The following is a 16224-nucleotide window of genomic DNA, read 5'->3' as shown; positions in this document are numbered from 1 at the left end:
ATGTGGAGACCACACAAGGGTCTGAATACTGAAGAGCAGCCTGGTTCATTGGAGCCCAAAGTGACAGCCTACTGTGGAAGACTGGCCGGAGAGTCACACACAAAGAGCGCACCCTGTCCTGCCTTCAGGGGCTCACAGAGAAGAAACCTTTTGGTTCTTTTTTTTTTTTGGTGGTACGCGGGCCTCTCACTGTTGTGGCCTCTCCCGTTGTGGAGCACAGGCTCCGGGCACGCAGGCCCAGTGGCCATGGCTCACGGGCCCAGCCGCTCCGTGGCATGTGGGATCTTCCCGGACTGGGGCACAAACCCATGTCCCCTGCATCGGCAGGTGGACTCTCAACCACTGCGCCACCAGGGAAGCCCGAGAAGAAACCTTTTGAATAGTAGTAACGTTTTACTGCACATCCCAGTGGGTAGATGTGGGGGACAGTCGTTTGCCTGCTTATGCCATTATATCATAGATGTGATGGCAGAATCAGAAAAGTGTAACCACAAGGTGGTCCAGCTAAGGCTGGAGCCCAGGAAAGGGCATTTTGCACCCTGATACCAGCGAACTTCTTGCTCTCAATTCTGCAGTCACGTCAAGCTAATGACATGTTTGAACTGTTCCAGGCTGTTTTCTTACTTTACTTGTATAAAGCATTAAGGCAACTTGCGGTATGTCCTCAGGCAAATCCCTCACCTAGCTCTGTTTTGTTTTCCTCACTTCTCAAACAGGGAGCTGGATTCAGTGATCTCTACAGTTCCTGCCAATTGCTATATTTTACTGTATAACATTATAGTTATCCTATGATGTTATATCAACAATGAAAACGTGTTACTTTTTTTTTTTTTTTTTTTGCAGTACACGGGCCTCTCACTGTTGTGGCCTCTCCCATTGCAGAGCACAGGCTCCGGACGTGCAGGCTCAGCGGCCATGGCTCACGGGCCCAGCCGCTCTGCGGCATGTGGGATCTTCCCGGACCGGGGCACGAACCCGTGTCCCCTGCATCAGCAGGCAGACTCTCAACCACTGCGCCACCAGGGAAGCCCAAAATGTGTTACTTTTTTGACAAGCATGTTCCTTACACTAGTTGAAGTCAGTAAAGCTAATTGATAACTAAATAGTGAATCTGAACTCTCTCCAGGCTTATCAATTTTTTCCCTTACAGATTCCGACCATGTAAAGTGGAACAGCATGTGTTAGGACCGGCTCCTGGCTTTGCCAAGGCCAGCTCTTTCTCTGCTGTGAAACCTGGTCTCTTTGATCAAAAGGTTAATTTCTGCATTTTTTGTCTTACAAAGTTGCTAAGAAGATAAAGTGAGATAAGAGAAGTGAAAGTGCTTAGCTTTGATTCGGGACTGAGTTTTTTTTCTGTCCCTCTAACTGATTCTGACAGCCATGAGTCAGGCTTTGGTTGGAAAAAAAAAATAGAGGAATTCGCTTTCAGTTAGATATTCATTAACCACTAGAGCCCTGCCCACATCAACGGGCGAGGTCTTAATTCTTTCAACTTTCTCTGTTGCTAAATCTGTGACCCTCTTAAAACCCAAGGGACTGTGCAGAAGAAGAAAAAACAAGACATTTTTAAGAAACAATTTAAAATACCTCTTGCTGAGATTGTGATTTTTTTCCTTTGCCCTTCTTAGAATGTACCAAGGAGAAAAGGTTTTTTTTTTGTTTTTTTTTTTTTAACTTTAGTTTCACTTTCCAGATTGCAACAAACTTCCTCACTTCCCAGATGAAAACGACTGGATATGGACTAATGAAAAAAGGAACGGTCAGCTGCCATCAGAGTAAGTGAAGGTGTGTATTTTAAATTCTTCCTGGGATAGGATGTCTCATGTTGGGTACAGCTAGAATGCTTGTTGGCTTTAGCATTCTTTGATCTTTCTTGGATCTGGTGCTTGAGATCGAGTCAGAATCATTCCACATGGAGAGTAGAAAAAGGGGAGAGGATATAGGTGTGAGGAGACTTGTATCACAACTCAGAGGACAAGGAACAGCAACAGTTTCTCATTAACATGATAAAACATTTTATGCAGTATTTTTTTTTTCCTTTGTAGTGTTCTCTAACTGGGAAAGCACATTAGGGAAGCGATGGAAATCATTCGGCAACAGCCTTTTTTAAAAAATCACATCTTTGTCTCAAAGATGCAGAGGCCTGTGAGCTTTAAAGAGTTTATCTCCTTTTCTCAGTTTTCTTGGCTGGAGAGGAGACAGGGGCTGGCATTTTATAATGGGCTTGACAAGGAGAAAACACTTCAGGTATTCCTAGGAGTAAGAAAATGGCTTTCTCTGGCCTCATAAAGGAAAACAGAAGACGATGAGACATGGAAAGATCTTCAGATGTGTAGGAAGGTCAGAAATGAGCAAATATGGGCTGGGTGGCCTCGGGCGGTACTGGTTTCAGGAAGTTGGCTCCCAACTTTACAGTAGGATTATGTGTTAGTGTGTGTCTGCAGACAGATGTGCCTGCATAAATTTAGGGGAAAACATATTGTGAATTTACAAACCAAACTGTACAAGCCAAACTGCAAATAATGATTAAGCACCCTGGCGGCAGATGCCAGGTCCCAAACATGATGCAATATTGTCTTTTATTTGGACAAAGAAATGTGTAATCCTAGGTTTTCCAAAATTGCAAGGCCCAGTGAATCTACTTTTCATCTCTTTTTAACTTCCTTTGTTTCTGTTACGTCTCATGAAACATCAACTCTTCACTCCAATTTCATTCTCTCACTTTTTTTTGTTTGTTTTACTGTAGCACATTCTAGAATAACTTTTTCATGCAGATTGCCTACTTATAAACTTACTGAGTCTGTGCATATCTCAAAACGCTTCTTCCCCTTATCTTTCATTGTTCAGCCTCATATGAAATTTGGGGTTCAAAATTATTCCCCCTGCACGTTTTGAAAGCTTAGCACTATTGTTTTCTAGTGGCTTATGTTGCTGATGAAAAGTTTTGTGGCAATCAGGATCTCTTTCCTCTGGAAGTAATTGATCATATGTTCTCCTTAAAAGGTTTTAGGATTTTTTTGGTGGATGGTCACAATTCTGACGTTTCAGAAGAGTCTGTGTCTTTTTCCTTTTTCACTCATCCTGCCTGGCATTTGGTGAGTCTCTTCCATCAGGTGAAGTGTATCTTCATATCTGGGAATGTCTTTCAGTCCTTACATGTTTTGTAAATGGCTTAATCCTTCTCAGTAATTCTTATCTCTAGCTACAGCCCTTCCAGAAGAGTTAAATGTCACCTAGGCAAGGAGGAGAATATATTTCGGGGACTATGCCTGTGAGTTGGTAAATAGAGGTAGTACCCTTATGGTACTGGAAAGAGAGTTTTCAGAATAGTCTTTAGAACTATAAAGAACAATAGATTAACAATAGATTGTAACAATAGATTAAATGAAATTTAAAAATAACTAAGGAAAAATGTGAAGAGGATGAGGAAACAGTATAATTAAGTTCCTCATCTTTTTGGTAGGAAGAAACTACTTAAAGTCCAGAAATGAAGAAGTAGAAACATAAGCATATTATTTAGGTTTGTGGAAGTGACCATGAGAATTAAAAGTAGAAACGGTCAAGAGGTTTACCTTGGAACGTTGCAGCTGGGGTGGAGGTGAAAAGCGAGGAGCGAGTTTGTTTTTTGATCCTTTTTTGTGCTGATTGAATTATTTCCATTTGATGTATTACTTGTATAATACGTACTTGTATAAATGTTACAAGTAATGAGATCACATTTGTTACAAATATTACATACATAGTCACATTTGTTACATATATTACAAGTAATAAACCAATGCATATGGAAGCACATGTTGTTAATGCTGCCCATTACTTTGTATGCTTTTCTTTTATAAGGCAAAATCATGAGCAGGTATTTGCTTTACCGTATCTACTCCTTTTTGGGACTGTTGCCCTTTTGGATACTGTGTACATCTTCTACCAACAAATGTACCGTTAGACATGAAATAGCTGACTGCAGTCATCTGAAGTTGACTCAAATACCTGATGACCTCCCAACAAACATAACAGTGTTGAATCTTACCCATAATCAACTCAGAAGATTACCACCTGCCAATTTTACAAGATACAGCAAACTTACTATCTTGGATGGAGGATTTAACTCCATCTCAAAGCTGGAGCCAGAATTGTGCCGAAGTCTCCCTTTGTTGGAAATTTTGAACCTCCAACACAATGAGCTCTCTCAGCTTTCTGATAAAACCTTTATCTTCTGCATGAATTTGACTGAACTCCATCTAATGTCCAACTCAATCCAGAAAATTCAAAGTAATCCCTTTAAAAACCTGAAGGTAAGATGGAAATGAATATTTCCAGGTAAGAAATGAAAAATATGTTATCGAATATTGTTTTCAAGTCATTTATGCATCTTTAGACTTCATATCTAAATATCAAGGTGAAGAATAAGAAATCTGATCTACCCAAATGGGAAGGGGGGCTCCACACACAAATATGGCCATTATGATTGGAAATATTTTCAAGAGAGCAAATACCATAATTTTAAAGAACTCTCCTCTGTTGCATCCTTCCACTAGAAATAGAACTTAGATTCAAGAGGTAGAGACCAGAGAGGAATCAGAATATCCCATGAAGAATGGCAAATAAACTCTCCACACTGCTAATTTAGTACCTGCAATAATGAAAAAATATGTCGAGTCCAAATTCTAATTTAAATAAAATTAACAAATTGTTGCATGATAAAGCCAGCTGTTCAGCTAAAAACTACATACTTTTGATTTAAGAAATCTTCTACAGTATTGCTTTTCAGTAGCTACCACCTTTATCTTGTCAGTACTTTGCTTGAATTTAAATCTGTGAAAAAATATGCTGGTATCTTTAAATCTGAGGCAATTATTAAGTGCTTTTCTTATATCAAAGCTATTTTCAGAACTCTGTTTTCTTCATTTTGTGGGCTTATAAAAAACTGAGCATTCTTCGACCTCAAATACCAAGAATAATATACAAATTTAAATATTCTTAGAAACATTTATAAAATGATTTGCTTGCTAGCTAGGGATTTGAAATTCTTTCTTGTGCCTTCTTAGATTCTGATGTAGATGAAATGATGTCTTTGGGCACAAAGACCTCAAAATCTGGTTAATTGCTGGCAAAATGTTATTCTTATTTTTAAAACATAAATAGAAGTCTTAAGCTCTTTGACAGTCATTACATAAGATATTGCCCTAACATATATCAGTTTTTCCTTACATTTTACCAGAGTGGAAGTTTACATGTTCAAAGGTAGCACAAAGTGACAAAACATCCTACAGCACAGACAAAACAAAAAAATAATATTCTGTACTAGTCATGATGCAAAATTTACATAACTACCAATCTTTCTCAATATGAAAATCTTTTAAAAATTTCATGAACAGCAACATTCTCCTCATGCTTCTTAAGAAAATATTTCTTCATCATTTTTTTTGTTGTTTAGTTTCAAGGTTGATGCATGACACTATGTTTGATAAGCCACATGATTATTTCTTACATCATAAATAAATGCTTATTATAAATAAATAAAAATTGCTTATATGAATATTCCTTACATCACGAATAAGTAAGCTGAAGTCATTTTATTTTGGTAAGAGAAATAAAGTGATTCTTTGAATTAAGAAATTAGTCTTTGTAGCAGTGGTATTTTTGATCACAACCAAGATTTTTTATTACTCCTACCGTCAGTTTTCTATAGAATAATAAAGATGCGACATTTTGCTGTCCAGTTATTTCTAAGATTCATGTACATTTAAAAGAACTATTTTTCATGGCAAGACTGTAACTTATATACATATTTTTTCCCCTCAGAATTTAATCAAATTAGACCTAGCTCATAATGGTTTATCATCTACTAAATTAGGAACTCAGCTGCAACTGGAAAATCTCCAAGAGCTTCTACTATCAAATAATAAAATTTCTGCACTAAGATGTGAAGAACTTGATTTCCTTGGCAACTCTTCTTTAAAAAGATTAGAGTTGTCATCAAATCAAATAAAAGAGGTAAGATAAAAAATCTTGTGTTGTACTTTTAAGTGTGGGCAGTCCCTAATTGTGTCACGTGGGTAAGAATCTAAAGGTAGAGTTAGAGAAAGAGGTGATAACCTTTGTCACGTCTTCTAGAAATCCTTCACACTTACTGCTTAGGGCCTTTGATGTCATCCTCACAAGAAAGGGAGTTTGGTAGCAATTTGGAGCTGGAGCTCTGCTGTCAAACAGAAGTGGGTTAAAATCCTTGATCCATTACAGACCAGGACTTTGGCCTTGGGGAACTTAACCTCTCTGGGTCTAGTTTCCTTGCCTGTAAAGCGGAAATAATACTATCTATTACACAAAATCCCTGGAAGAATTTAAATAGTATGATGGTTAAGAGCACAGGCTTTAGAGTTGGGTTAGCTGACTCCCTGTCTGGCCTTTATCTGTTAATAATTGTGCAATCGGGCAAATTATTCAAGTTCTCTCTGCTCCAGTTCCCTAGTTTTAAAATTGGTATAATAATAACACTTCCCCATAGGCTTCTGTGGCAAAGAATTTAGCACAGTGCCTGGCATTATAGGTAAGTGCTCGATAAACAATAACTAGCATTATATTTTTACAAACACCTTCCTATATAATGGAGTAAACCTAACCTTCTCTTTTTGGGTCCATGATCTTCAATTTGTTAATTAGTTTTGCATACAGGTATGTCTGTATTTTATTCCTTTACAAGCCAAGAATAAGAATATTGGGAATTCTAAACAAAATCAGATTTTTAAAGCTATATTAATTTTCAGATTAAAAAATAGACTGTGAATGAAATTATCCTGAAATAATAATTAAATATTTTATGCAAGCTACTCAGGTTCATTTTTGAACAGCATTTGTTTTGTTGTTTAGAACATTTATTGTAGAAATATATAAATAAATGTAAAATATATAACTAATGAGGAGAAAAATAAAAATTATCCAAAAGCTCATAGTCCCAGGACAACCAATGTTAACATTTGGGTATGTTTGTCTCCAGCTTTTCTCCGTGTAATAAAAGAAAAAACAACAGCAACTGAAATTCATAGAGTACTTAACTGTGTAGCCAACAGTGTGACAAGTTCTTTTTTAATACAATTTTGTCTAGTCCTGTAACCAACTTATGCTTATCATCGTTTTACACAAGAGTAAATTGAGATGAAGAAAGATTAAGGAACCTGTCCATAGCCTCACAGGTGATGGACTGGTGACAGAGCTGGGTTTCTGGCAGTGTTAGACCAGGGCCCCACTCTCTTAGCAGCTGTGCTGTGTTGCCTCTCTGAGGATGATGGTGTATCCTGCCTTTTAAAAGTAATATCATAACACAGGCTTCCCTGGTGGCACAGTGGTTTAGAGTCCACCTGCCGATGCAGGGGACACGGGTTCGTGCCCCGGTCCGGGAAGATCCCACGTGCTGCGGAGCGGCTGGGCCTGTGAGCCATGGCCGCTGAGCCTGCGCGTCCGGAGCCTGTGCTCCGCAACAGGAGAGGCCTCAACAGTGAGAGGCCCGCGTACCGCAAAAAAATAAAAAAAATTTTAAAAATAAAATAAAAGTAATATCATAACATGAATATCCTCCATGTCATTAAGAATTATTCACAAGCTTAATTTTAGTGACTGCAAAATAATCCTATCCTATAGATTTACCATAATTAATCTAATCATTTCCTGCTTTGTATTTTGACTCGCTTTCTTCCACATTTCTCTCATGTCATCCATTGGCCCTAACGTCTCACAAGTGACACAGTAGAAATCAGAGCCTCTTTGCTCTCCCAGGAGACTTGACCTCTACCCTCTCTGGATCCCTCCTGCCTCTGCTCTCTTGCTCCAGCGCTGAGTCTCATAGCAGCCAAGGCTTCTAGTGAGGGACTGGGGGGCGGAGCGGAAGGGAGCTGGAAACACGGTAATGAAATAGTCAGGAGAAAACCTTGGTGGGAAGACAGAGAGGATCGCTGGAGCTCAGAGTCATAGAAAGGAAAGTGCATGTCAATGTTTCATAGTAAAATCCACCCATTCATTCCAGAATGTTCACTGACAGCAGTGGTCACGAAAAGAGAAAAAGGATCTGCCCCAGAGGTGACTTTACAAATAGTTTATTAATTACAATAATACTCAGTGTGATGAAGTAAAAGTACCAGGAGACTTAACCTAGCCTGGGAGATCAGGGAAGACCCTCTGAAGAAGTGGCATCTAAGCTGATACATGGATGCAGAGTAGTAGCCAGTGACCAGGGGAGGCAAGGGCTGGAGCAGGAGGTGGGTGATACAGGTACAGAGGAAGGAGCTGGGAGACAGGGGTGGAGAGAAAACCCGGAGAGGGTGGTGAAAGAGGAAAGGGGATTGAGGGAAGAATACGCCTGTTTTTCAAGGGTCGTACAGACTCGTTGTGTTTTGGTTATTAACCTCTTTTCCCGTCCCACTCCTAGTTCTCTCCAGGCTGTTTTCATGCAATTGGAAAATTATTTGGCTTCTCTCTGAACAATGCCAAACTGAGCCCCAGTCTCATAGAAGAGCTCTGCTTGGAATTATCAAACACAAGCATTCAGAACCTGTCCCTGAGCAACAACCAGCTGTACACAACCAGCAACAAGACTTTTGTTGGGCTGAAGCAGACAAATCTCACAATGCTCGATCTTTCCTATAACAGCTTAAGTGTGATTGGTAATGATTCCTTTGCTTGGCTTCCACATCTAGAATATCTCTTTCTGGAGTATAATAATATAGAACATCTATCTTCTCGCTCTTTTTATGGGCTTTCCAATGTGAGATACCTGAATTTGAGACGATCTTTTACTAAACAAAGCATTTCCCTGGCTTCACTTCCCAAGATTGACGATTTTTCCTTTCAGTGGCTAAAATTTTTGGAGTATCTCAATCTGGAAGATAACAACTTTCCAGGCATAAAAAGCAATACTTTCACGGGATTAACAAGGCTGAGACATTTAAGCCTCTCCAACTCCTTCTCAAGTCTGCGAACTTTAACAAATGAAACGTTTTTATCACTTGCTGGTTCTCCTCTGTTCCTACTCAACCTAACAAAAAACAAAATCTCAAAAATAGAGAGCGGTGCTTTTTCTTGGTTGGGCCACCTAAATGTACTTGACCTTGGCCTTAATGAAATTGGGCAAGAACTCACAGGCCAGGAATGGAGAGGTCTAGAAAATATTGTTGAAATCTACCTTTCCTACAACAAATACCTAGAGCTGACTAGCAACTCGTTTGCCTTCGTTCCAAGCCTTCAACGACTGATGCTCCGAAGGGTGGCCCTTAAAAATGTGGAGAGCACCCCTTCCCCTTTTCACCCTCTTTCTAACCTGACCATTCTGGATCTGAGCAACAATAACATAGCCAACATAAACGAGGAACTGTTGAAGGGTCTTGAGAAACTAGAAATTCTGGATTTGCAGCATAACAACTTAGCTCGCCTCTGGAAGCATGCAAACCCTGGCGGTCCTGTTCATTTTCTGAAGGGTCTTTCTCACCTCTGCATCCTTAACTTAGAGTCTAATGGCTTTGATGAGATCCCAGCAGAAGTCTTCAAGGACTTACGCCAATTGAAGAGCATCGATTTAGGACTGAATAATTTAAATATCCTTCCACCATCTGTCTTTGATAATCAAGTGTTGCTAAAGTCATTAAGCCTTCAGAAGAATCTCATAACATCTGTTGAAAAGAATGTTTTTGGGCCAGCATTCAAGAACCTGAGTAATTTAGATATGAGCTTTAATCCATTTGACTGTACATGTGAAAGCATTGCCTGGTTTGTTAATTGGATGAATAATACCCATACCAACATCTCTGAACTATCAAGCCGTTACCTCTGCAACACTCCACCTCAATATCGTGGTTTCCCAGTGATGCTTTTTGATATATCACCCTGCAAAGACAGCGCCCCATTTGAACTCCTTTTCATGATAAATACCAGTATCCTCTTGATTTTTATCTTTATTACACTCCTCATCCATTTTGAAGGCTGGAAGATATCTTTTTATTGGAATGTTTCAGTGCATCGAGTTCTTGGTTTCAAAGAAATAGACAGACGGCCAGAACAGTTTGAATATGCGGCATATATAATTCATGCCTATAAAGATAGGGATTGGGTCTGGGAACATTTCTCCCCAATGGAAGAAGAAGATCATACACTCAGATTTTGTCTGGAAGAAAGGGATTTTGAGGCAGGTGTCCTTGAACTTGAAGCAATTGTTAATAGCATCAGAAGGAGCAGAAAAATTATTTTTGTTATAACACAGAATCTACTGAAAGATCCATTATGCAAAAGGTAGGTGAACACTCTGAAATCTGAAGTGTATTCTCGTTTTTAAATTGAGCTTTTAAATATGACTAGCATTATTACTCACAACTCAAAGTATTTTAAAAATAAAATTAAGAAGAAACGTAACCTGATTTTTAGTGACAGATTAAAGTTAATTACAAGGGAAAAGTTAATTTTAGAGCTTTGGGCTGTTAAAAACTGTATACTGATATATACCTTAATTCCGTTATTTTTTTTAACTTAGATTCAAGGTGCACCACGCGGTTCAGCAAGCCATTGAACAAAATCTGGATTCCATTATATTGATCTTTCTTGAGGATATTCCGGATTATAAACTGAATCATGCGCTCTGTTTGCGAAGAGGGATGTTTAAATCTCACTGCATCTTGAACTGGCCAGTTCAGAAAGAACGGGTAAATGCCTTTCATCATAAATTGCAAGTAGCACTTGGTTCCAGAAATTCAGTACATTAAATTTATTTAAAGACTAAATTAAAGGAGTAACTTTCCTAATTTAAAGAAGGCCCATGGTAAATTTACATTTTACTTGACAATAATGTAAATCTGTTCATTCATATTTATAAATAAGAATACCACAAGTATCTCTCTTCTATAGAGATATATCTCCCTATTTCAGACCTCTCGTTACCAATCGAGTTAATTTGACCCAAAATGAACAGGTAAGAATATCCTTTACTAGTGAATACACAATTGGGTTACTGAGGCCTATCAAAACAAAGTTTTAAAGTATTCCTCATTTAAAGAAAAGTTAGAGGTATATGAGTGTTTGTGATCATTATATTTGGATTTTTCTTCTGGATGCACTCAGAATAAAATATAACTTTTATGGGTACAATGCTACTTCAGTTGTGAAAGAGTAAAATATACAGCCATATTTTTAAAAGTTGAATTACAGCAATTTTTCAACTGAAAAGCTTTGTATTTTAGTGGTGCCTGTCACAGTGTTGATTTTGTTAAATGTTAAATACCATTTTAATATACATACTCAGGACAGAAAACGTTTTCACTTCATTTTGATTACTTAATAAATAAATATTTTAATAAATACTTATGTTTCCTGATATTTGGAATTCTGCTATATGAGGCATTAGAAGACACTATTCTTTTACTTAGAAGTAAAGGAGTAAATTGCAGGAAGGCTTATTTCCTAAAGGTTAATTAGTAGATTGGCTTTGTGGAAACAAAATACTGTCTTCCCCTGGTCACAGACTCAGGAGACGGCCCTGACCAAATCACGTGGTTCTACTGGGATTTTTTTTTTTGACTGCTGATATTGAAAATTACAGTGATAAACAAAATCTTAACTATTTCCAAATCATTACTGATGATGATCCTGGTGTAATACATTCCCATAGTATATATTATTATACCATAAAAAAGTAGGCTGTGTGTAAATCAGTCCTTATGATTATTTTAAGTTTTATTTTCGTTTTACAATAAAAAGAGTCTGATTATTGGAAATAGACATGAATAGCTTTTTAAAACCTTTATACTTCTGGTGTTCAAATATAAAGGAGAGTTGAAATGATCATGTTGAGATAATTTCTATACTTGAAGCATTCATTTGTCTGCTGAATTTAGGGAGCATTTGAGATGTCACACTTTGGAACTTTGATTTAAATAGTTCCGTATTCTCAGGGCTAAGTTCACATAATCCTAAAAAAACGTAATACCCGCTGTACAGCTGGTTCTGAAGGACTCTGCAACATGAATATACGGAGAACTCATTTTCAATCTCTCATTGTACACCACCCTCACACTTGAGACGTGTGTTTTAGAGTTTTTTTTGTTTTCTAACTGTGAAATAATCCTGTTTTATTTTGGCATCATAAAAATCACAACTAGTTTTTTCTTGATGCACTGTGTATATTATCTATCAATATTCTCAACCTCACTGAAATATTTCTAAATCTATAATTATTATTATGAATTTATCAATATATTGTCAGTTTGTGGAAAGCAGAGCAGGAAATAATTTTGCTTTCTTTTGTTTATTTGTTTATGAGGTAGTTGATTACATGGGCACAATTTAAATTGAGCTCAAATGTCATTTTTTTAGAACTTGCTTAATATTTATGAGGTTAGGCTATACAAGGGGTGGCCTGTTTAACTGAATATAATTAAAACTAGTAAAAGGCATAAGCCTTGACTTGTGTTTGACCCACACAGGAAGCAGCATCCTGAACTCTGCAGGCTATCCTCTCTAACTGTTCTCAGGAGGAGTCCATCTCCCTTGGGTTCAAGACAAAGGGAGTGCAGAAAACGATGTTTGTCTGACCTATTGGGTTTACACACGTGAACTGACTTGTCTGAATTCTCTCAGGATGTCATCAAGTAATCGGTTCACCCCAACTCCTTCCCGTTTTCACCTTTAAAACAAAATCCGGCTGAATCAACAGCATGGAGTTTGAAATAAATCTAGGAATTTAGATTTTACCTAAAAATGACACCTTTTAGGCTGTCATAAGAAGTAGATGCAATCAATTTGTTAGTGAGTAGGGGGGTTTTCAATGCCATTTATTTAACAATGTTTACTTTTCCCAATGTCTACCTTAGATTATTTGTAGAAAGGTCTCAGTAGTAAGTGATGGTGATCATGAGAAAATGTAAAGATGTTCCAACTCAAGAGCTCAAAATACATTTCTTGTGATCTGTAGAGACAGTGGGCATCAGAGATCTTTGGGGGGGGGGTGATGAAAATGTTACAAAATTGGATTGTGGTAATGATTTCACAACTATGTAAATTTACTAAAAATCATTGAATCATACACTTAAAACAGGTGAATTTTCGGTACAAAATTATATATTAATTATATATTAATAAAGCTGTCAAAAATTGTATTCATTGGGGAGCTAGCTACATGTGCCTAGCCTTGTGCTAACTAAGCACTACTGAGTATGATTGGATATGAAATGTATTGTAGGAAATGGGGCAGTAGGAGTGAGGGTGGGAAGGGATTCTTGGAGATAGACCTGGACAAGGAAGGCTCCATGGAAGAAGATCAGACCTTTCAAAGGCGGATAGGATTTTGGTGAGTGAGGAGGAAGATGGGAAGGAGGGAGGGAGACATGAGTCGGTGTTGGGAGACAGTGGAGATACCGTGGAGGATGGAACCATGTTGCAGAGGAGTTTAGATTTAAGGGGTGAGGTAGTTTGAAATTGTAACGTTATAGGTTTCTATTGGCAAAACCAGAAATTGTAATAAAATTCCCTCTTGGGTTCTGTTACTTAGATTTATGTGACACCTAGTTGAATAGAGGAGCATAACTTATCATTTCACAGTCCAAACAGCCAGGCTTACTTTCACATAATAGAAGGGGATTTGAAGCGTTTTTTTTCCCAATAAATATATAAATCTGTATTAAAATAGCAAAGCATGACAATCGATTGATCATTAGTTACTAATTACACCAGGTGATATGTTAGCCATTCTTAGCTCTTGCAGCTGAGCTTTGATCCATCTTCCTGTCCAAGGAAGAAACTGGTTCTGTTATGTGACTTCTCCCCCGCCCAGTTTACCAAACAATCATGTGGGAGGAGTCGTGGCACGTTTCAATAGTGGAACTTTTCCAGTTCTGTGTGAGAATTTCTGGGAAACCTGTTTTGAATTCTTAGCTTGCTTTTATCTTAAGTCAGTTCCCCGGGAAACAGACTCCAAGATGGAGATTAACTGAAGCAGCTTAGGGGAGGGCTCTGATTTACAAGGGAGTGAAATAAGCTGTGTTGGGAAGAGAGAGAATGATGAGCTTTGAGTCAATTGCAATTGCAGCTGAGGCCTTAGTGGACCCCATGAAGAGCTCTGGAGTGGGAATGGCCCTACAGAGTTGACGCAAATCTAGGCGTAGGGGCTAGACTGCTATACCCTCACATCAACCAGTCATTGGATGTAGACAGCCCCAGGAAGGAACTATGACTTGAGCAAAAAGCTTTGCTTTAGCTTTATTTTTTATTTATTTATTTTTTTGCTTTGCTAAAGCAAGTCCAAAGTAGGGGCTCAGTTGTGAAACATCAGAAGGCAACACTCTGGGCACCTGGAAGAATAGATGCCCGAGCCCTTGACGGCGAGAGCTTGGTGGTTCACTACAGCATCCACTACACCTTCTAAGGTATTTGTCATTCCATTGGTTTCTTTAAGCACTTCTGCAAGGTTGCAGCCATTTTTTTTTTTTTTTTTTTTTTTTTTGCGGTACGCGGGCCTCTCACTGTTGTGGCCTCTCCCGTTGCGGAGCACAGGCTCCGGACGCGCAGGCTCAGCGGCCATGGCTCACGGCCCCAGCCGCTCCGCGGCATGTGGGATCTTCCCGGACCGGGACACGAACCCGCGTCCCCTGCATCGGCACTAAGTAATGAAAGCATAGAAATGTCTAAAGTTAGAGAGCTGAAGACAGGTGGGTGAATCCCGCACTGTTCATGTCGGGTTGCTCTTCCAAGGTGGAGGAGGGTGATTTGCTCCTATGGTTACGGCCCTCTGTATATGAAATATATATCATATATATGACTCACTCCCCTTGCTTTGATTCTGTGCTCACCTAACAATCTTCCAACTTAACTTGACCTCAGCGGGAATTCCTCCCCTAGGGAAAGAGCAGAGGACAGCACTGCAGTTATTAGTTAACACATTTGAGTTAGGGCTTATGCATCAGTAGTTTTTTTTTTTTAAGTTTTTCTTTTTTTTTAAATTTATTTATTTTATTTATGGCTGTGTTGGGTCTTCGTTTCTGTGTGAGGGCTTTCTCTAGTTGTGGCAAGCGGGGGCCACTCTTCATCGCCGTGTGCGGGCCTCTCACTATCGCGGCCTCTCTTGTTGCGGAGCACAGGCTCCAGACGCGCAGGCTCAGTAATTGTGGCTCACGGGCCCAGTTGCTCCGCGGCATGTGGGATCTTCCCAGACCAGGGCTCGAACCCGTGTCCCCTGCATTGGCAGGCGGATCCTCAACCACTGCGCCACCAGGGAAGCCCTGCATCAGTATTTTTGAGTCATGTTAGTGGGGCTCCATCCTAAGAGGCTGGTCAGCTGTGAAGGTCCTGGGTCTGTAAAATCAGGAACCCTGAGGCATGGCAGCAGACAAGGGCTGCTCCCAAGGAACCGGGTGAGTTGAACCAAGCTTCACTCAGCAATGACCTTTTTTGCTGCCTGTCCCTTCAAGTTAAATTACATATGTTCAGAATCAGTCAGATGATTAGCAGCTTAAACCTGAAAGCTCCAGAAATGATCTGAATACATGTTTTTATTAACCTTCGCTCCTATCAGAGAGCTGGCCATGGTTCCTTTGGTCTTGTCAGATTGGGTAAGTCCCAGATCTTTTGGAATCAGGGTTATCGTTCCCAGGTTTATGGTCAAATTCCTCACCATCAGCCCAGAGTTCTGCGAATCTGGTGAAGCTCTAAGGGTGATGGAGAAATTGGAGAGTGTTCCTTTAAGGCACGGATCAAGGAGGGGAGCCAGGTGTCGGTTGTAGACGCAGCCCCAGGCTGCAGTCTGGGGCCCAATTAGCAGCAGTGCACTAAGCAGGGTTTTTGTTTAGCTTAGCAACCGCCTGCGCGGGCCCGGGGGCCCGTCGGGCTATCTGCGGCGGGCGGAGGCCCGGACTTCTATTCTCAGCTCGCGGTGGCGCTGGCAGCTGCAGAAGTCGCCTCCGTGGGCTCCCAGACCCCTGACCTCGGGGTCTCGCAGCCCTAGGGCAGAGAAGGGACTGCTCCCCGCGTCGGGGAAGGTCCAGCCAAGCGGGGCTGAGCGCCCGGCGGGGATCCTCCGCGTGGAGAGAGCACCAGAGTCTTCCGGGGTGCGCGGCTTGAGGGGACCCCACGACCCCCGTCCCCGCCCCGGGCCGCCTCGTCCCGATCGCTGCGGGCGGCGGTGGATGGAGCCCCGCAGTCCGGCTCCCCGCGGACTTGAGGTTCGTGCAGCAGCCAGGACAGCATTTCCAAGGCCAGGAC

The 16224-nt window shown here is 40.1% G+C and overlaps 1 protein-coding gene across 1 annotated transcript; it reads left to right on the top strand.

Moving 5' to 3' along the window:
- Positions 1 to 1720: 1720 nt before the first annotated feature.
- Positions 1721 to 10739, top strand: TLR3 (toll like receptor 3; the record flags this gene model as incomplete). The annotated part of the gene is made up of 5 exons (XM_079726636.1): positions 1721 to 1775; positions 3841 to 4292; positions 5803 to 5994; positions 8420 to 10272; positions 10511 to 10739. The coding sequence occupies 5 exons, from the start codon at positions 1721 to 1723 to the stop codon at positions 10737 to 10739; spliced, it is 2781 nt and encodes a 926-aa protein (XP_079582762.1).
- Positions 10740 to 16224: the final 5485 nt, after the last annotated feature.

The sequence above is a fragment of the Hyperoodon ampullatus genome (genome assembly GCF_949752795.1).
Source record: "Hyperoodon ampullatus genome assembly, chromosome: 20".
Classification (NCBI taxonomy): Eukaryota; Metazoa; Chordata; class Mammalia; order Artiodactyla; family Ziphiidae; genus Hyperoodon; species Hyperoodon ampullatus.
The sequence above is the reverse complement of the archived record's forward strand: the minus strand, read 5'-3'. Positions and strand labels throughout refer to the sequence as shown.